At 39.8% G+C, this 21,819-nt stretch overlaps 1 protein-coding gene across 3 annotated transcripts in view; it reads left to right on the top strand.

Moving 5' to 3' along the window:
* Positions 1-21,819, top strand: part of ANO4 (anoctamin 4) — a 339,157-nt gene that overhangs the window by 211,780 nt on the left and 105,558 nt on the right. For all 3 annotated transcript variants that reach the window (XM_082254744.1, XM_082254745.1, XM_082254746.1), the window contains one exon: positions 10,616-10,780. In XM_082254744.1, the coding sequence (XP_082110870.1) occupies positions 10,616-10,780 (165 nt within the window). The remainder of the gene's footprint in view (positions 1-10,615; positions 10,781-21,819) is intronic.

Genomic DNA, 21,819 nt, shown 5'->3' with positions numbered 1-21,819 from the left:
TTGAGTCTTGTATAATTTTAGTGGGAACCCCAGGCAAAAAAAGCATGATGTCCCCCCTAAAATCCATACTAGACCCATATTGGAGCATGCAGCCTGGCCAGAAAATCGGGGAATGAGCATGCGTCCCCCTCCATGAATCATACCTGGCCACATGACCTCAACATGGGGTTGTCTCAGGGGACTCCCTGGCAAAGCACCTTGTCCCTGTATTAGGGAGGACCTTGGTGTTTGAAGGGATCTGTGAATAGAGGACTTATAAGAAGCTGTAAGCCCACCTTAGTAACAAGGAAGCCCCCAAATATCCCCCTATGTGAGCAAATAAGGAGTACGTCACAAAAAGGAATGTATCTTATTGGCGAGAGCAAGCTGGGGATGTTTTCAGTGAACCAAACATAACATACGTGATGACTGGCAACCCTACTAGGGAACCATTTGTACTCTTATCTACAGCCTTGTTCTAATCCTTGACTACAGAGCAAGGTTTTTCCAAAAACACCTCTTCAGACCAACCTTAAAACTACTCAGACACATAAGAAGACAGCTACCCTATGCTGCCATTTTCTCATATCTTTGGGAGATCTGTAACGTCAAATGGATGGTCACTGTCTGGGAGAACAGTCACTTGGGTAAAAACCCTGTCCTTCTGTACATGAGATCAACTTGAGAAAGGGGAACAAAGCAGCTTTTCTGCTAGTTGACACTCATGAATGAGTGCTTTGAGGCTTGTATATAATTTCATATTGGATGTGTGACAACCTGTACAACTAAGATATAAAACAGAAAATAAAGAATTAGGATTTTCCCACCTATCTGAAAACAGAAAATATAGATATCAGTTGAGTGCCAATAATTTAATTGCGATTGGTTCTTCTTTTCATCATGCTTAGAACCTGTTACTGATGATCATTACTCTAACTATTGAATTGTTTCCATTTTTTTCTTAATATAGGTGTAAAACCATACTTGAAATACATACTGCTTTGTTAAACATGTATACAGAATGTTATCCAAAAGTGTGGCATTAAAAGTACCCATGTGACAGAACAGGGCTAGATCATATCTCATCAGCCTAGAGGGAAAAACATTCACCACTGTTTGACCATGTGAATTAGCAAAAAACCCTGGTGGATTTTATAGAATAGCACCACATCCCTTAGAAAGCAATTAATCATAGAAAAACCTTACATTGGGACTTTGAAGGTGCATGACCTCAGTAAAAGCAGTTCGTTAAAAATACGAGAATGTTAAAATTTGAACATAACATACCAGCCAGTTACACAATATTCCATTCGTCGATAGATATATGTAACATGCCTCTGTATACCTAATCTCACATATTGCTATAGCTTCATGATATAATTAAAACAATTTATAGACAGGTGAAAAAAATGTGGGAATAGCTCAGTTTGACGTGCTTTGCAATTAGGCTCCTTCAGGAACTCAGAGGTGTTCTGAAATAAGTACAGTAATTAGAAACTTGCAATATTACAATAATTCCACACACATTGGAACATACACTAATTGAGAGTTAAGCTATTAGAGGTTACTTACAAATAGGTACATATACCATGCCTATGGATGGCTATGCAATCCACAGTTCTCAGAAAAAAACACCACCACATCTGAATAAATTCAGAGGGAAGGAAAGAGAACCCTCGGAGGGGGATGGCAGAGAGGGGAGAGGGCAGGGAATAAACGCCTCTATTTTTCCCTGGCTGGAGTTAGACCAGTATCTAAAAAGAAATGGATAAATCAGATATTTAAGTGTATAAAAATGACTGAGGTCATGCACCTTTAAAGTCCCAGTGTATGTTTTTCTATGGCCCACTGTCCAACCTTAATAAACCAATACAAGTTCTTTTACTACCACTTCTCTGCATACACATAGAAAATCTTCACTGAGCCAAGTGCTCATTTTATGTAAGGGACAAAGCACATGCTGCGGGATATTTGGATCATTCCAAATAATTTTGTTGTAAGTTATAATATATCTACCAAGACTTGGTTAAATTGCAAGGTCCCACAACAGTGCTGGGAGGACAGCACACCCTTTAATTCTTCTTAAATCTTTTTAACATATAGACACATTTGTATCATGTTTCTTTAATAAATTCATGTGTATTTGTGTTGTTTTGCAGTCTTTAATTTGTCTAAAAAAATGTATTCTTAGTTGATTTCTTTCTGTAAGAAAGCAGTTCAATTGCCAGCTACACATCCTCATCTCTTTTTTACAGTAACTATTATTATTTAGCATTTTGGAAATGTATATAAGGTGATAATTAAAGGTAAATGATGTAAGAAATTCTTTTTAAACTGTTAGAAGCATCCCCATCAATACAGCAATCTGTTTTGTGACCATCAGGATGCCTTTTCACATTTCTTTTAGAAAAACAAATCTCAGAAATCTAATATATTTTGTAGGCCTTTAGTTGGCTTCTTTGGACTGTGCTCATTATTTTTACATTGCTCTGAGCTTCAGTGAATTTTCCAGGAACAGCACAAAGCAATGTTATTTTAAGGAAGCTGCCAACTTTTAACGGGGGTTGAACATAAAACTATTATAGAAAGTGAGAGAGTTTCAGGCAGGTGAACTTCAAAGTCTTTTACAGATCTAATATGGATTATAGTGTAATGGAATATAGAACACAGGGATTTTGTACTTTTGTGTGAAGTTCTTTCTCCACTTATATAGATGTTTAAGGCTGATGTTACTATGGATATCACAGAGACAAATAATTGATATGGATTTTTCGTTCCCTGTTTATATAATAGTCATAATATACATTGCCATGAACAGTGTATTTATTATATGTCAACTATTTTTTTTTTTTTTTTTTTTAAATGGATACATTCCAGAAGCAGTAAACAACTCCTTCTACTATCTTCATAGCTTGGACTTGAGAACACTCAGAGAAAAAAGTGTAATTTCGGTCAACATTTTTCATTAGTGTAGAGAATAAAATATTCTGACAAACATGTTGGCTTAGGACATTAAAGAGGAGGTCCAGTCCCCCCATTAAAAGTCAGCCGCTATTAATACTGTAGCTGCTGACTTTTAATATTAAGACACTTACCTGTCCTGGAATCCAGCGACATTGGCTCTCAGGTGCTGCTGCCACCATTGCCTGTATGGGAAACCGGCAGTGAAGCCTTGGGGCTTCACAGCCGATTCCTTTCTCCCCCCCCACCCAAAAAGGTCCCAAATGTGGAACGAGTGGGAGGTAGCAGATAGGCAGGGCTACCACTTTTGGGTGGAACTCCGCTTTAAGTTTGCTTCTGGCATTTATTAAATTAGCATTACTGGTGTTGGTAGTTTATTAGTAGATGAGTGTGTGACCGCTGTTCATCTCTTTCTGTTTCTTCTTTGTATGTGTCATTGAAGAGTGTCCTCACTTCCAGTTGTCTACATGCATATTTCAAGGAAAGCAGTTATTATGGACTTCATTCATTGTCTACACCTATTGGCATTGATTTACCAAGACTGGAGAGTGCAAAGTCTGGTGTAGCTCTGCTTAGAAACCAGTCAGCTTCCATTTTTTTTTTGTCAAAGCTTTATTGAACAAGCTGAAGTTAGCAGCTGATTGGCTACCATGCAGAGCTGCATCAGATTTTGCACTCTCCAGTTTTATTAAATCAGCTACATTGTCTCTTTAAAGGAGAAGTACAGCCAAAGCTCATTTGGCTGTACTTCTCCTCTGGATCACAGGAGCGCTGAAGCCCATCGTTGGCTGACATCACAGAGCTGGTCCAGGCTCGGGAAAGATCGTGACCATATGGTCAGTCCCACCCTCTCCATAGCCCAGCTCTCTGCTCAGGAAGCTCTGAGCAAGGAGCGATCGGCTGTGTTTGATCACTCGGTTCTCAGTGTTGGAGCCAGTGGCAGACAGCTGCATCCACCTCGGTAAGTATACACCTACACCCCATACTTCTTTTTTAAGCAATGGTAATAACAGCCCTGTGAGAAGATACATTTCTATCAAATTTAGCATCAGGTACAATTTTTGTCTTAGTGGCATCTCCATAAAATTACCAAAATAAATGTAACTTTTAATGACTTGCACAACAACAAATTTTTATACATACAGAAAACTGGAAAAACTGGTTTCTTTTCCCAACTATTTTTAAAATGACCCATGCTACTCCTCTGGCTATCTTATCTACAAGTACCTGTTTATCACAGCTGTTGTAAGCTTTTTATTTCTTCCTCTTCATCTGGTGGCACAACTCTCTAGCATTCATAGATAGCAGCTGTGAAAACTCTGACATTCTAAAGACATCAGAAGCCGGATTTTGATGATGTCTGCTTGACATGGACATCAGCCCTCTTTTCCTATTTGCTGGAATATTTTTTTTTCTATTGGCTGTGTTCATGAGGCAGGACTTTTGGAAATAAAAAAAATTGCAAAAATAACAGTACTATAAAGTGGAAATAATACATGAGTCCACTAAAGTAGGAAGTGAAGAGGACACACAAAGGTAAAAAACACTAAAACAGGCTCTAATCATTTCCCATTGCATGCATAAGGAAAATGTTTTGGCTGAAGTTACACTTTAAGTTGGCATCCTGGGAGTCCATTCTCTTCTCTTGCTACAAAGGGGTCCTATTAATATGGCCTTTTGGAGTATGTGTTTAAGACTTACAGTTTTGATGGTTTAGGATCTTGATCTATTTGTACACTTCCATATAGAAAAAAAAATTATGGTGAACTATTAGGAGGCGTCACAGACTTTTATGAGCAGATTGGTATTCCTTCGTACATTTGCACAATTACATTGCAAAATACATCTTTAACTTTTTGGAGCATTTTGAAATATTATATTTTCCATCACCTCAAATTATCAGTTTTAAGACATCCTTAATCCCTGAGCAATCCTGATGGCTTTTGGACCCCTCCTCCCTTCTTTAGCCTGTATTATTTCCCTCTGAGAGTTTATTGAGCTTGGACACTTGACCTATCTGACGCAAGGTTTAGCACATACAGTATATACAGCTTGCACAGATCCTGATGAAGCAGATCAAGAGATCTGAGAAAGATTTTAAATGCCACCGAAGCACCATCATCATAATCAGCTTGAGATATTTGAACAATCCTTTTTTCTGATATGTAAAGTGCTAAAGAGTGGGGTATTGAGGGCATTTATGTGGAAACCTTAATTGCTATAATTTATTGTGAAACACTTAGCAAAAATTGTTAATGGCATGTCAGTCTCTGCCTTGCTGTCATTTCTTCAAACATTCGTTTCAGAAATGCATAATTGCAACTATAAAAAGATTGTTTTTATAAAGTAATATGTGTAATATATCTTTGTAGCCCCTGACAAATTTCAGCAATTAATTTCAGTGGTGTTAAGTATTACATAAAAAGAATTTAAATGATTAGGCACTATTTGTAAATATTCAACTCATGTGCATTCCATTAGTGAGAATGATGGGTCCCTAACTTGAGAATGATGGGTCCTAACTTTAATCTCAAGCCAAAACATGTTTCTTTTTTTAAAAAGTTGGAACAGGGTTAGCTTTCAGGTTTTATTGCTGTTTGTTTCGACTTAGGGAAGATAGTCACCGGGTGACTTAAAGAAAATCTAACCTCTGACAATTGTCACCAGAACAGGTGTCCCCATTAGACATGTGCAATTAGTTTTAGTCCGAATCTTAATTCAGACACATTTCTGGTTATTCTGAGATTTGGATGTATCCGAATCTCTTAAACGATAATAGTAACAAATTTCGTTGAAATTCATTCAGTTTATTTTATTCTTTTCTAACAAATTCCAACCCACACAAAATTTTTTTTTAAAAAAAGGGACGTCCGCTAAACACGACTGTTCTCATCCAGGGACATAGCCATCTTACAGATAACCATAGAGGCAGAGGTTAACCATGGATGTCCCCAGGGGACCCCGCCCCCATGTCTAGCTGTCATTGGGTGAGTGTAATTTCCGAAAAACATGGGGGGTGTTACCCAGTGACATCACCTGGTGACCCCACCCCATAATGACACCCACCCAATGTGAAGTAGACATGGGGGCAGTGTCACCTAGTGACATCACTGGGTAACCTCAGCCCCTATGTTCATCTGTCAGACGGCTGTGTCCCTGGACAGGAACAGTCGTGTTTGATGGGCAGGCTTTTTATTTTTTATCATTCAGGTCAGTGTTTTTATGTTTTTTTTTTTGTAAAGGACTTGACAAAAACTATTGTTGTGTTATAACTTTGACTTTTTTTTTGGTGAATGAGTAGGGGTACTATCACCCATTGCACCCCCACAATCACAGCGCAAGGGCTGTGGGGAAGAAGCCCTTGTCACCATCACCGTGTTTTGGGTGGAGGAAACCTCTCTGCCTCAGTGGTGCTCGCTTGTCCCGCTCTTTTCTGGTCTTCACAGCTGCAGGCTCAAATAAGGGCCTGGTATGGATTTTAAGTGAGCCCCACACCATTTAAAAAAAAAAATTGAATTGCCGACAGTTGTATTGTTTACATTCAGCTGTCAGCAGAGAAACCCACTCACAGCTGATGAGTCATTGGTTGTTAAGGACAAATCAGCCGGCTTGCGAGCCATCTCTTTGACAACCAGCTATTATTCACACAGAATTCAGAGCGGTTAATCACTTTTTGATTGTTTCTAATTCTATTAGTTACAAAAATTTGGAATTCATTAGCAAATGAATAAACAAAACTAAAGAAAATTTAACGAATTCTGAAACAAATCAACGAAACGAAAAAAGTAACATAACCAATCTATTAGAAATGAAACAAAACAAATGTTTCCTTTCTGCACATGTCTAGTCCCCATTAAAAATAATGATAACAACCACCCCATTTTGGATTTTCCCTGATATTCTCTCCTAGTGACAAAGGGCTGCATTCATAAAGTGGTATCTACCACTTTAAGAAATGTGGTAGAATATTGCTTAGCATTTTTTATAAAGCTTTTTGACATTCAGAAAAAAACGCTTCTAAATTACCGCATGTGGTTTTTTTTTTCGAAATATGCTGTATTCCCTCTCTCTCTCTCTCTCTCTCTTTCTCTCTCTCTCTTTCTCTCCCTCCCTCCCTCCCTCCCTCCCTCTCTCTCCATCCCTCTTTCTTTCTCTCTCTCTCTCTCTCCCTCCCTCCCTCCCTCTCTCCGCCCTCTCTCTCTCTCCATGCCTCTTTCTTTCCCTCTCTCTCTCTCCATCCCTCTTCCCCCCTCTATCTCTCTCCATCCCTCTTTCTTTCCCCCTCTCTCTCTTTCCCTCTCTCTCTCTTTCTTTCCCTCTCTCTCTCTCCATCCCTCTTTCTTCCCCCCCTCTCTCTCTCTCCACCCCTCTTTCTCCCCCCCTCTCTCTTTCTTTCTCTCTCTCTCTTTCTCCATCCCTCTTTCTTTCTCTCTCTCCCCATCCCTCTTCCTCCATCCCTCTTTCTTTCCCTCTCTCTCTCTCCATCCCTCTTTCTTTCCCTCTCTCTCTCTCCATCCATCCCTCTTTCTCAATCCCTATTTATTTCCCTTTCTCTCCATCCCTCTTTCTTTCCCCCTCTCTCTCTGTCCCTCTTTCTCCATCCCTCTTTCTTTCCCTCTCTCTCTCTCCATCCCTCTTTATTTCCCCCTCTCTCTCTCTCCACCCCTCTTTCTCCATCCCTCTTTCTCCAGCCCTCTTTCTTTCCCTCTCTCTCTCTCCATCCCTCTTTCTTTCCCTCTCTCTCTTCCTCCCTCTTTCTCCCCCCCCTCTCTCCCCCTCCCTCCCTCTTTCTATCCCTCTCTCTCTCCCTTCCTCCCTGCATCCCTCTTTCTCTTATACTTCCTCCCTCTCTTTTTTCCCTTTCTCTCTCTCTCTCCCTCCCTCCATCCTTCTTTCTCCCTCCCTCCATCCCTTTCTTTCTCTCTCTCTCCCTCCCTCCACCCCTTTCTTTCCCCCTCTCTCTCCCTCCCTTCATCCATCTTTCTTTCCCTCTCACTCTCCCTCCCTTCATCCCTCTTTCTTTCCCTCTCTCTCTCCCTCCCTTCATCCCTCCTTCTTTCTCTCTCCTTCCATCCCTCTCTTTTTCCCTTTCTCTCTCTCTCTCTCTCTCTCTCTCTCTCTCTCCATACAGGGGAAGGGGGGAAGTTTCTGTGTCCACCACCACTCACTGATGTACTAACTCCCTGCTTTTAATTGAATCAGTTATGGACCGAAAGATTTCCCCCCTTTCATGACCAGGCTATTTTTTGCGATTCGGCACTGTGTTATTTTAACTGACAATTGTGCAGTTGTGCGACACTGTACCAAAATAAAATTGATGTATTTTTTTCCCCACAAATAGAGTTTTCTTATGGTGGTATTTGATCACCTGTGAGATTTTTCTTTTTTGCGCTATAAACAAAATAAATAAAAAGAGCGACAATTCTGGAAAAAAAACAAAACAATATTTTTTACTTTCTGCTATATAGCATTCCCTATCAAATCTTTTCATCATTTTAGGCCAATTTGTATTCTGCTACATATTTTTGGTAAAAAAAAAAAAAAATCACAATAAGGGTATTTTGATTGGTTTGCGCAAAAGTTATTGCGTCTACAAACTAGGGGAAAGATTTATGTCATTTTTATTTATTTTTTTTACTAGTAATGGCGGCGATCTGCGATTTTTAGGGGGACTGCAACATTGCGGCGGACAGATCGGACCCCTAACTGACATTAGATAAAAAAAATTACATCATGCTTGAGAGTCGGAACTGGTTACTAAAATTTTTGAATCCCACCACTGGTTATAGCCCCTCATTACTCTATCCAAAATAATAAAAAGAAAGTTTTGCCTTAATGTAAACTTTCTAGCAGCCTTTCTCAACCTTTTCAACACAGAGAGACCCTTGAAATATTTTTTTATGACTATATCTACAACTTATGATGTATTAGTGTGATGGTCAGTGGGAAGAATGTCCCTTACACTTGTAGTCATTGGGAAGAATTAACCCCTTATAGATAGCTAAAAAGATCAATGGTGTTAGTGGTAGCTTGTCAGTGGGAAGCTATCCCTAAAAATAATTGTGAAAAAGTAAAATATTGCCACTATATATGACATATGTTCTAACAAGAGATTAGACCATTGTGATCTGCATATACATTGTATTATGTTTGGTGTGATTGTTTTTTTTTTTGTTTTTTTTTTTTGCAGGAAATGATGTATATGCTTGTATATTCACAAAAAAGTCTCTAAAATTCAGGCAAAATGACCTGAGAAAATGGATCGAATTTAGTACTAGTGGATTTACTTAAAAGTAATGGGGTGGATATACTAAGTGAAGTTGCTCCAGAGCATAGTAAATGAGGGGAAGCTCTGTTGACGTCCATCATCCAATCATGTGCAAGCAAAAATGCTGTGTTTTTTTTCCTTGCATGTGATTGGTTATTCTTTGCAAAATTAAGCTTTACCTCGTGTACTAAGCTTTGGAGCAACTTGCAAAGTGCACAGTCTATTTGCCTTAACGTAGAACTGAAGGCATTTTTTTTCCATTTTGGATAGAGTAAGGGAGGGATATAACCCCTGTCAGTTTTTTTTTTAAATGGAAGATTTCCCCTCTATTACTTTTATGAGGACAATCCAAAATTTGGGATTTTCTTTGACTTTCACTTTTATTGATAATAGTAAACAGGACAAATAGAGAGGGTGAATCTAATGAGGACATAGACAACAATAAAAACATGACAGGTGTTCTAACCCACCTCCACTCTATCCAAAACCAAAAAAAAAATGCTTTCCTTAGTTATACTTTAAGTAAATCAACCCCAATGATTACCACATTTTCGTAATTAGGTAACTTTTAATGCATAACTGTAAAAGGCAGAGACTACTTAAAATTGGCTGTTATAGTTTTACATTCCTTAAATACGGCATGCCTGGATCAGTGGTGTATTTAGGTTTTGTGCTGCCCTAGGCCTGACTAAACTTGGGCAGCCCCTAATTTGAATATGACCCACCCCTTCCTGTAAAGGCCACACCCTTTCCTGTTTATGACCCGCCCTGTCATCTGTAAACCACAGACCACAACCACAGTCTATGAGTGTCCATCAGTGCAGCCTCATCAGTTCCCATAAGTTCAGCCTCATCAGTGCCCATCAGTGCAGCCTCATTACTGTCCATCAGTGCGGCTTCATCAGTGCAGCATATCAGTGCAGCCTCATCACTGGCCATCAGGGGGCAGCGTTTTTTCTGCCCCCCCTGCAAAGTGCCGCCCTAGGCCTGGGCCTTATTGGCCTAGGCCAAGATACAGCACTGGCCTGGATCACTACTTAATTACAACATGCATTTAATTATGTACTTCCTTCTGTGAATTGACTCTAACGCCTTTTAATGCTATAGTTACCAAGTGTTATCAGCGTTTTATAGTAAATACTGCAAAATGGCATAGTGAATTGACAGTTTAGGGAACATGTTTCCGGATGCCTAAATACCGCATGCAAGATGCTTTTGTGAATGGAGCCCAATGCTCCTTAGGACAATTGAGGTGAGATTGGATCCCCTATTTAAAACACAGAGATTTAAACCCTTCCCAAATATATCCAAAATTACTAAAACACTGGGTGTCGCTATTGTGACAATTTTTTTTGCAGTGCTTCATCATACCATTAACAACATGTCTGTTGTTTTCTCTTTTTTCAGATTCCAAATGTGCCAGAAAAGAACAAATCAAATGGGTTGTTTTTTAATGATGGAAAGTGTCGCATAGACTATATATTGGTATACAGAAAGTCAAGCCCCCAATCAGAGAAAAGAGAAGTTTTTGAACGGAATATTAGAGCAGAGGGGTTGCAGATAGAAAAGGAGGTAATTTTTACAGCGTAATTTCAGTTAAAATAAGTATGTAAATTGAATTTTAATCATAAAATGAATGTGAAAGTATTATGCAAAGGATACAATTATTGTTTTGCTTTTAAAGATAATTAACTCAAAATTAAAATGGGTATAAGGTAGGAGGAAATTGTTGTAAATACTCCTGTGGAAAAAAAAAATGTGTGCTTAATTATTTTTCTCTGTAAATCAACTGTTATAGAGTAATGTGATTTTTCTTAATGGTTTGTTTCACCCCCTTCCTCCCCAGGCCAATTTTCAGATTTCAGCGCTGTCATACTTTGACTGACAGTTACTCAGTCATTCAACACTGCCCAAATTAAATTTATAGCATATTTTGAGACAGATAGCGCTTTGTTTTGGTTGGTATTTATTAGGGATCGACCGATTATCGGCAATGCCGATATATCGAGGGCTGATATTGACTTTTGCCGATATATCTGTATCGGCCCTGGAACTGGCCGATATTGCCGATATTCCAAATATTGCTCATGTAAGGGTAAAATGATGTCACATAGCATAATTCCCTTTACAAATGTTATTGAAATGCCACTCACATATGTACAAATTAAAGATATAAGCAATTCCTCATTAGTAGATCTGCTGGCAGATCGGTATCCCTCACCCACTTGCCGTAAGTGTCACCCGGGTGATACCGCTCTGTCCGGGATACGATGACGATCTCGGAGATCACGTGGTTAATAAACAAACATTAATATGTTCAGTAACAGATTTGTGTTGCAAATTGAGTTTATTTTGCAAACATTTAAAATTTTTAAAATATCGGCGCATATCGGCCGATACCGATATGAATTGGCCAAAATATCGATATCGGCAACGAAAAATTGGTCGATCACTAGTATTTATTCGCCACTGGGTTTTTGTTTTTTTTGTCATATAATTGAAAAAAATACATGGACATTTTGTAAAGAAAAAACAAACAAGTTTTTCTTAGTTTCTGTTATAAAATTTTGCAAACAAATAATCTGTTACAGGCAGTGCCTGAGTTACATACATCCGACTTACATACAGGTCGTATTTACAAATAGAGGCAGACAACAGGAAGTGAGGAGAAATCTAGCCCTAGGAAGGGAAATTCACTCCTGTAAGAGTTATCATGGGAAAAAGGTGTCTCCACTGAAGCTTTATCACCAATCCTTGTTTCCTCGACAACCCAACATTTTTAAAATCCATTTGTCACCGGGACAGAAAGCGAGGTGAAATCTTCTGAACAAGGGCACAGACAGCAAAACAAACGTTACAGGGGTGCTGAACCTTCTCTATGCTATCCAAAAAACGTAAAAAACATTTTTTGGCTGGAGTCACACTTAGAAAATGTACCTGTTCCAAATTGAGGAACAAACCTACAGAACCTATCTTGTTACATTGAAAAAAAGACTTCAGTCCATCCAGTTCAACCCATAATGTGTGTGTGTGTGTTGACTGCTAACTGTACATTGTATACCCCTGTATGTTGTGGTCTTTAAGGTGCCCATCTAATAGCTTTTTGAAGCTATTGATGCTCCCTGCAGATACCACTGCCTGTGAAAGAGAATTCCACATTATTAACTCTCTGACAGTAAAGAACCCCTTATTTAGTTTAAGGTAAATCACTTTTCTTCTAGTTTTAGTGAGTGGCTATGTGTCTTATTGTATTCCCTTTCCCTGAAAAGTTTGTTCCTTATGCTATGGTCACCTGTACAGTATTTGTACATTGATATCATATCCCCTCTCAATCGCCTCTTCTCCAGAGAGAATAGGTTCAATGCTTGCAGTCTTTCCTCATAGCTGATGTCCTCCATTCCCCTAATTATCTTTGTTGCCCTTCTCTGCACTCTCTCCAGTTCCAGCACATCCCTTCTGAGGACAGATGCCCAGAACTGGACAGCATATTCAAGATGTGGCCAGAACAGAGTCTTGTAAAGTGGGAGAATAATCTCTTTATTTCTGGAGTGAATCCCCTTTTTTATACATGCCAGTATTCTGTTGGCTTTGGGTGCAGTGGCTTGGCATTGCACCCAACTGCCAAGCCTGTTGTCCACTAGGACCCCCAGGTCCTTTTCCATCTTAGTTTCACCCAGAAGTTCCCCTCCTAGTGAGTAACTTGCGTTCATATTTCTGACACCCAAGGGCATTACCTTACATTTTTCAACATTAAACCTCATCTGCCATGTAGTTGCCCACCCCATTATTTTGTTGAGGTCTGATTGTAAGGTTACAACATCATGTGTAGTTGATATTGGCCTAGTTAGCTTTGTATAGTCTGCAAAAACCAAGATTGTGCTGGATATCCCATCCACTAGGTCGTTTATGAATGAATTAAACAGGATTGGTCCCAGGACAGATCCTTGGGGGACCCCACTTTCCACACATGCCCAATCCGAGTACTACCCATTAATCACCACCCTCTTGACTCGCCCCTGGAGCCAGTTCTCAATCCAGGTACTCACCCTATGGTCCATACCTACGTACCTTAGTTTGTACAGTAAACGTTTGTGGGGAACTGCGTCAAATTCCTTTGCAAAGTCCAGATACACCACATCCACAGCCCTTCCTTTATCTAGATGGCAACTCACTTCTTCATAGGAGGTTAAAAGATTGGTCTGGCAAGAACAATTTTTCATAAATCCATGCTGGTTACTACTAATAATACAGTTTTTTATTACTAAAGTCTTGTATATAGTCTCTTAGCATCTCCTCCAGAATCTCACAGACTACTAATGTTAGGCTAACCGGCCTATAGTTCCCTGGGATATATATCGGCCCTTTTTTAAATATTGGTACCATGTTGGCTTTTTTCCAATCAGCTGGCACCATTCCCATCCGTAGACTATCCATAAAGATCAAAAACAATGGTCTGGCTATCACCTGGCTGAGTTATTTAAGAACCCTCACGTGCAAGCCATCCAGTCCCGGTGATTTATTTATGTTAAGTTTTTTAAGTTTAGTTCTAAGTTTCTCTTCTGTTAACCATGAGGGTGCTTCATGAGGTGTATTATTTAATTTAACATTAGAAGCTGGGTTAGTGTAGCCCCCCAATTATTTTGTAAAGACTGAAGAGAAGAATTTATTTAGCATCTTCGTCTTCTCTCTGTCCTCTGTGGCCAGATTCCCTTCAGCGTCTTTTATGGGGCCCATGTGTTCTGGTCTCACTTTCTTACTATTTATATACTTAAAGAATTTCTTGGGTTTTTTTTTTACTCTCTTCCGCTATATGTCTTTCTTTGTAATGTTGGAATGCTGCCAATGACCCTCTCAGCCTTGTATTTTTTAAAGGCCTTTACTTTAGTTTTAATATGCATTTTTATGTTGAAGTTTAGCCACCCCGGGTTTTTTTTTCCTATTTTAAACTTATTCCCCTTTGGAATGCACTGGCCAAGCCCTTTATTTATTATGTTCTTGAAGCACTGCCATTTTTTCTTCTTGTTCTTTGTTACTAGGGTTCTATACCATTTGATGTTGTCTAGCAAAGAGTGCAGTTTAGAGAAGTTGGCTCTTTTGAAATTCAGTGTCCTTATATTACCCTTGTGTTTCCTATTTCTATGATTTACACTGAAACTGATTGACCTATGGCCACTGTTTCCTAAGTTGCCCTGTATTTCTATATCCGTGATCAGGTCTGTATTGTTGGTCATCAGTAGGTCTAGAACCACATTGTTTCTTGTCGGTGCGTTCCCCATCTGATCCATGAAATTGTCCTGCAAAACATTTAGGAACTGCCGAGCCTAAGATGAATGCGCGGTTCCTTCTGCCCAGTCTATATCTGGATAATTAAAGTCCCCCATTATAATGACATTTCCCATCCTTGCTGCCATTGCAATCTGTGATAGGAGGTCCTCCCTCTGGTTTGGGGGCCTATAGCATACGCCCAATATTACTTTCCCCATAGTGCCTTCCCTTTGAAGTTCTACCCATAGGGATTCTACCTCCTCCTTAGCTCCATTTGGGGTGTCATCCCTCATATTTACCTGCATACTGTTCATAATATACAGACATACCCCTCCCTCTTTTCTACCTTCACTATCTCTGCGATATGGGGAATACCCCTGAATGGTCGCCAGTCAATTATGAGAGCTGTCAAACCAAGTCTCCTCATACATTACTAGCTCCAGCTCTCCCATCGTGTTGGCCAGGCTTCTAGCATTGGTATACAAACCTCGTAATTTTTTCCAGTTGCATACTATATCCTCGTTCGATGTTTTTAGGCTGCACTTGCGATTTGTCCCCCTACTCATCTTGGGTTTAGGAACTGTGAGCACCCTACCGCTAATGTCCCCATTACTGCCCGCTGAACTTTGCTCCCTGCTGGCTAATTCTACATCTGTACCCTCTATCACCTAGTTCTTAACCCGGGGACTGCTTGTATATCTTAACCCAAATAGTATAAAAATAGTAAAAATAACCCAAATCGGTGTATATTATTTATTCTTTGTGAAAGGTAAAGTCTACAAATTATGGTATATACAGTGGGTACGGAAAGTATTCAGACCCCCTTAAATTTTTCACTCTTTGTTATATTGCAGCCATTTGCTAAAATCATTTAGGTTCATTCTTCTTCCTCATGAATGTACACATAGCACCCCATACTGACAGAAAAACACAGAATTGTTGACATTGTTGCAGATTTATTAAAAAAGAAAAACTGAAATATCACATGGTCCTAAGTATTCAGACCCTTTGCTCAGTATTTAGTAGAAGCCCCCTTTTGATCTAATACAGCCAGGAGTCTTTTTGGGAAAGATGCAACAAGTCTTTCACACCTGGATTTAGGGATCGTCTGCCATTCCTCTTTGCAGATCCTCTCCAATTCTGTCAGGTTGGATGGTAAATGTTGGTGGACAGCCATTTTTAGGTCTCTCCAGAGATGCTCAATTGGGTTTAAAGTCAGGGCTCTGGCTGGGCCATTCAAGAACAGTCACAGAGTTTTGTGAAGCCACTCCTTCGTTATTTTAGCTGTGTGCTTAGGGTCATTGTCTTGTTGGAAGGTAAACCTTCGGCCCAGTCTGAGGTCCAGAGCACTCTGGAGAAGGTTTTTGTCCAGGATATCCCTGTACTTGGCCGCATTCATCTTTCCCTCGATTGCAACCAGTAATCCTGTCCCTGCAGCTGAAAAACACCCCCACAGCATGATGCTGCTACCACCATGCTTCACTGTTGGGACTGTATTGGACAGGTGATGAGCAGTGCCTGGTTTTCTCCACACATACCGCTTAGAATTAAGGCCAAAAAGTTATATTTTGGTCTCATCAGACCAGAGAATCTTATTTCTCACCGTCTTGGAGTCCTTCAGGTGTTTTTTTAGCAAACTCCATGCGGGCTTTCATGTGTCTTACACTGAGGAGAGGCTTCCATCGGGCCACTCTGCCATAAAGCCCCGACTGGTGGAGGGCTGCAGTGATGGTTGACTTTCTACAACTTTCTCCCATCTCCTGACTGCATCTCTGGAGCTCAGCCACAGTGATCTTTGGGTTCTTCTTTACCTCTCTCACCAAGGCTCTTCTCCCCCGATAGCTCAGTTTGGCCGGACGGCCAGCTCTAGGAAGGGTTCTGTCGTCCCAAACATCTTCCATTTGAGGATTATGGAGGCCACTGTGCTCTTAGGAACCTTAAGTGCAGCAGAAATCTTTTTGTAACCTTGGCCAGATCTGTGCCTTGCCACAATTCTGTCTCTGAGCTCTTCAGGCAGTTCCTTTGACCTCATGATTCTCATTTGCTCTGACATGCATTGTGATCTGGAAGGTCTTATATAGACAGGTGTGTGGCTTTCCTAATCAAGTCCAATCAGTATAATCAAACACAGCTGGACTCAAATGAAGGTGTAGAACCATCTCAAGGATGATCAGAAGAAATGGAAAGCACCTGAGTTAAATATATGAGTGTCACAGAAAAGGGTCTGAATACTTAGGACCATGTGATATTTCAGTTTTTCTTTTTTAATAAATCTGCAACAATGTCAACAATTCTGTGTTTTTCTGTCAGTATGGGGTGCTATGTGTACATTCATGAGGAAGAAGAATGAACTTAAATGATTTTAGCAAATGGCTGCAATATAACAAAGAGTGAAAAATTTAAGGGGGTCTGAATACTTTCCGTACCCACTGTATATTTTAAAATTGATCAATCAAAATGTACTGAGTCAGTACTACTGACTTCCTATCCCATTTCTTGAGGCCCTAAAATGCCTGGACAGTACAAATACCCTCCAAATTACCCCTTTGTGGAAAATAGACAGTTCAAAGTATTTAGTAAGAGGCATGGTGAGTTTTTTGAAATTGTGATTCCTTCCCACAATTTTTTGGAAATTACAGAACTAAATACATTTTTTTTCACAAAGTTGCCATTTTAACAAGTTATTTCTCAAACACTGCATTGCCATACTAAGAAATGCACCTCAAAACATATTCTACTATGCCTCCCGAGTACGGAGATGCCGCTTGTGTGAGACTTTTTTTCACAGCCTGGACGCATAGAGGGGCCCAAAATCCAAGAAGCACTTTTGAGCTTTCAATGAGCATAAATTACATATCTAATTTCCTTACCTCTTATTACATTTTTGGAGGCCCTGGAGCACCAGGATAGTGAAAACACCTACAGAATTACCCCATTTTGGAAAGTCACAGTGATCACACGGTACCAGCGACCTAGGACTGTGATCTGTGGCGTCCTTCACAAATAGTGCTGCTGCGCTCCCCAGGGAGTGCACGCAAGGTGTGCTTTTGGGAGGACGTACAGGTATGTTCTGCTGGAACTAGAGAGCACCTGCCTGGCTGTTTATGTACATTGGCTGGGCAGAAAGTGAATAAAGTCAACCTGACCTGGCCTAATACTCTTCATATTAATTCGAGTATTTCAGTGGAGCTTTGACTCCCACCCAAAATAAGGTAAATCCCTGCCCCTTCCTGGCACTAAGCACCTCCCTATCATTCAACTGTCAAATGCCAGAACTTCAGTGATCAACAGAAACTCTGATCTTGATAGATTAATGACAGGGGCATTGATTAGTGTTGACATTTTAGGCCAGGTATAGTTCACTTTAACAGTCACCCCTTTATATGCTAAAGTTTGGTGCCAACAGTTACTTAAAGATGTTGTCCAATTTTTTAGAGAAGCTTTTACAGTTGCTTCTTCACTTGACTCTACTCCATTTTTAATAATTTATACTTCCTTGCCAATAAACTATTTAAGTAGGTAGTCAAGCAAGCAACATCTTTGCATACTCATACATTGTAGAATGAAAAATGCTGCTTTTAGAGAGACATATGGTCTATGTTTTCATTATGAAAGACCTGCTGTTTAACAGGTCCTCACTTTTATCATCCAATCAGCCAGGCAAGGATAAGTGCTGTGAAATGCTATGGCTTAAAGAATGCTCTAAAAGGTTCTATTCTTAAAGTGGAATTATAGGGAAACTTTTTTTTCTCATTTTGGATAGAGTAAGGGAGGGTTAGAACTATCTTTGCCCCATAGCCAAACAGGAAGTGAGAGTAAATCTCTGCAAATTAAGAGAATTTCTTGGGAACCCCAGGTCATCAGTATTAATGTTCATATTGGAATACTACCCCTCTATTACTTTTCTTGGAACGACCCAAAATATGAGATTTTCTTTTACTTTCAGTTTCAATGATAATGGTAAACAGGACAAATAGAGAGGGTAAATCTGCCTACAGGGCCACAGACAGCAATAAAAACTGATAGGTGTTCAAATCCAATTCGCCTCTGTCCAAAACAAAAAAGAAAATGCCTTTAGTTAAACTTTAAGCTGTCTGTTCTCCAGTCTTCAAAGATAATGCAAAGGGTGCTACTTCCTCCTGATCAATGGACAATTAATCAGCCTAATCTTCACCCAATATATTGAACTTGGGCGTCAAAACTCATATCTATGCAAACTTAAAAATCATGTTTTTTTTTACTCCAATCAATTGCAGGCTAGGTCATTAAACACCCCGGACCATAACAAGGAGGACGTTTGCCAGTGACATCAGTACTCTTATATGGATACATGGCCATTTATAGTCCATTTAAGGGCACTGACACCACAAGCATCACGCAATTTGTTTATGTGTGCTTAGGTCAGGCAATGACATGATCTGCAGCTGTTTGGAGTAAATAAAAGTGTGATTTAGTAGTTTGAATACAGTTGAATTGATAGGATGTTTAAGCTCATCTCTAGTGCTGGCCCAGCAAACACCAATAATAACCAGAATATAGCAGAGTGTTCTTCCTGACCAACTGAGGTTTGTATATCACAAACTTACAACTCCTCTGGCAGGTGAAAAAGTAAGCATATATACAGTGGGTACGGAAAGTATTCAGACCCCCTTAAATTTTTCACTCTTTGTTATATTGCAGCCATTTGCTAAAATCATTTAGGTTCATTCTTCTTCCTCATGAATGTACACATAGCACCCCATACTAACAGAAAAACACAGAATTGTTGACATTGTTGCAGATTTATTAAAAAAGAAAAACTGAAATATCACTTGGTCCTAAGTATTCAGACCCTTTGCTGTGACACGCATATATTTAACTCAGGTGCTTTCCATTTCTTCTGATCCTCCTTGAGATGGTTCTACACCTTCATTTGAGTCCAGCTGTGTTTGATTATACTGATTGGACTTGATTAGGAAAGCCACACACCTGTCTATATAAGACCTTCCAGATCACAATGCATGTCAGAGCAAATGAGAATCATGAGGTCAAAGGAACTGCCTGAAGAGCTCAGAGACAGAATTGTGGCAAGGCACAGATCTGGCCAAGGTTACAAAACGATTTCTGCTGCACTTAAGGTTCCTAAGAGCACAGTGGCCTCCATAATCCTTAAATGGAAGACGTTTGGGACGACCAGAACCCTTCCTAGAGCTGGCCATCCGGCCAAACTGAGCTATCGGGGGAGAAGAGCCTTGGTGAGAGAGGTAAAGAAGAACCCAAAGATCACTGTGGCTGAGCTCCAGAGATGCAGTCAGGAGATGGGAGAAAGTTGTAGAAAGTCAACCATCACTGCAGCCCTCCACCAGTCGGGGCTTTATGGCAGAGTGGCCCGACGGAAGCCTCTCCTCAGTGTAAGACACATGAAAGCCCGCATGGAGTTTGCTAAAAAACACCTGAAGGACTCCAAGATGGTGAGAAATAAGATTCTCTGGTCTGATGAGACCAAAATAGAACTTTTTGGCCTTAATTCTAAGCGGTATGTGTGGAGAAAACCAGGCACTGCTCATCACCTGTCCAATACAGTCCCAACAGTGAAGCATGGTGGTGGCAGCATCATGCTGTGGGGGTGTTTTTCAGCTGCAGGGACAGGACGACTGGTTGAAATCGAGGGAAAGATGAATGCGGCCAAGTACAGGGATATCCTGGACAAAAACCTTCTCCAGAGTGCTCTGGACCTCAGACTGGGCCGAGGTTTACCTTCCAACAAGACAATGACCCTAAGCACACAGCTAAAATAATGAAGGAGTGGCTTCACAACAACTCCGTGACTGTTCTTGAATGGCCCAGCCAGAGCCCTGACTTAAACCCAATTGAGCATCTCTGGAGAGACCTAAAAATGGCTGTCCACCAACGTTTACCATCCAACCTGACAGAACTGGAGAGGATCTGCAAGGAGGAATGGCAGAGGATCCCCAAATCCAGGTGTGAAAGACTTGTTGCATCTTTCCCAAAAAGACTCCTGGCTGTATTAGATCAAAAGGGGGCTTCTACTAAATACTGAGCAAAGGGTCTGAATACTTAGGACCATGTGATATTTCAGTTTTTCTTTTTTAATAAATCTGCAACAATGTCAACAATTCTGTGTTTTTCTGTCAGTATGGGGAGCTGTGTGTACATTCATGAGGAAGAAGAATGAACTTAAATGATTTTAGCAAATGGCTGCAATATAACAAAGAGTGAAAAATTTAAGGGGGTCTGAATACTTTCCGTACCCACTGTATGTGGTTGAACTGTATACTTAACTGTTAGTGTAGAGGTCCAATTTAAGGATTCACTCACACCAGCAGCATTGGGCTGCATTGAGAAGTGTTGTCCTACTCAGTACCAATGTGAAAACAAGGCAGTTTGCTAATACAATTTAAAACCACATACTAGAGTGTGCACATTAAGCACTTCCTAATGCATGCCCTTAGAGATATATACTTTTGGACTGTTAAATGAACAGAATTCAATTTCTAACAATCTAACAATGTGTGTGCAGAACTACTGGGCTAACAATAAAAGTGAGTGGAAGACCAACAGCATACTGCAGTACATGTAGAAACAGAGGGAGCACTAGATTGCAGGCATTCTGTAATCGATAATAAGAGAAGTTCTAGTGTTTAAGCAATACAAGAGAGACGCTCAGGTGTGTGGAGTAGCAGTGCACCAACAATAGAATAGCTTCAAGTGATTTGAATGCTATTGTATTATAATTACAAGAGATCTCTGTTATAATATAAAACAAAGTGACACAAGTATATCAAATAGTACTTGTGTGGGTAGATGATTTCTAAATGCATGCTTCTAGGAGAATGAAGAATAAATCGCCAAAAATGTTTTAATCTATTTTGTAACAAAAAGACAGAGTGTTATTACTGAAATACAATAACATTAAGATACATGTTTTTGAGGTATGTAAACAGCGACTAATGTTGCCTAAATTTGGCCATACACTAGTAGATTTTCAAAAAATGCTTTGTACGAACATTCATATGAAAATTATCATATCATCAGTACATTCTTTTTTTTTTTTTAATCTTTGTTTATTGGTTTTGCATAGAAATAATACAAGTAACACTTTAAGCTATGCAGGGCTCAAAAATGTAATTACAAAAAACACAAGTAAGAAGAACCCCCCCCCTCCCCCATTTCCAGGCAACCATATTTGGGAGAAACTCCACCCATTCAGAAACGGGAAGACCCCTAAAGGGATATGAGGCAAAATAAATAATAATAATTTATAGAGTAGCACATCAACAAATGCAAGCGTATTCCCCAGAACATATAACATAAAAGAGATCAACCGTAAGCCTATGCATGAAATA

Source organism: Pelophylax lessonae (genome assembly GCF_965119305.1).
Source record: "Pelophylax lessonae genome assembly, chromosome: 4".
Taxonomy (NCBI): domain Eukaryota; kingdom Metazoa; phylum Chordata; class Amphibia; order Anura; family Ranidae; genus Pelophylax; species Pelophylax lessonae.
Note: the sequence above shows the minus strand (reverse complement) of the source record. Positions and strands in the feature narration are given on the sequence as shown.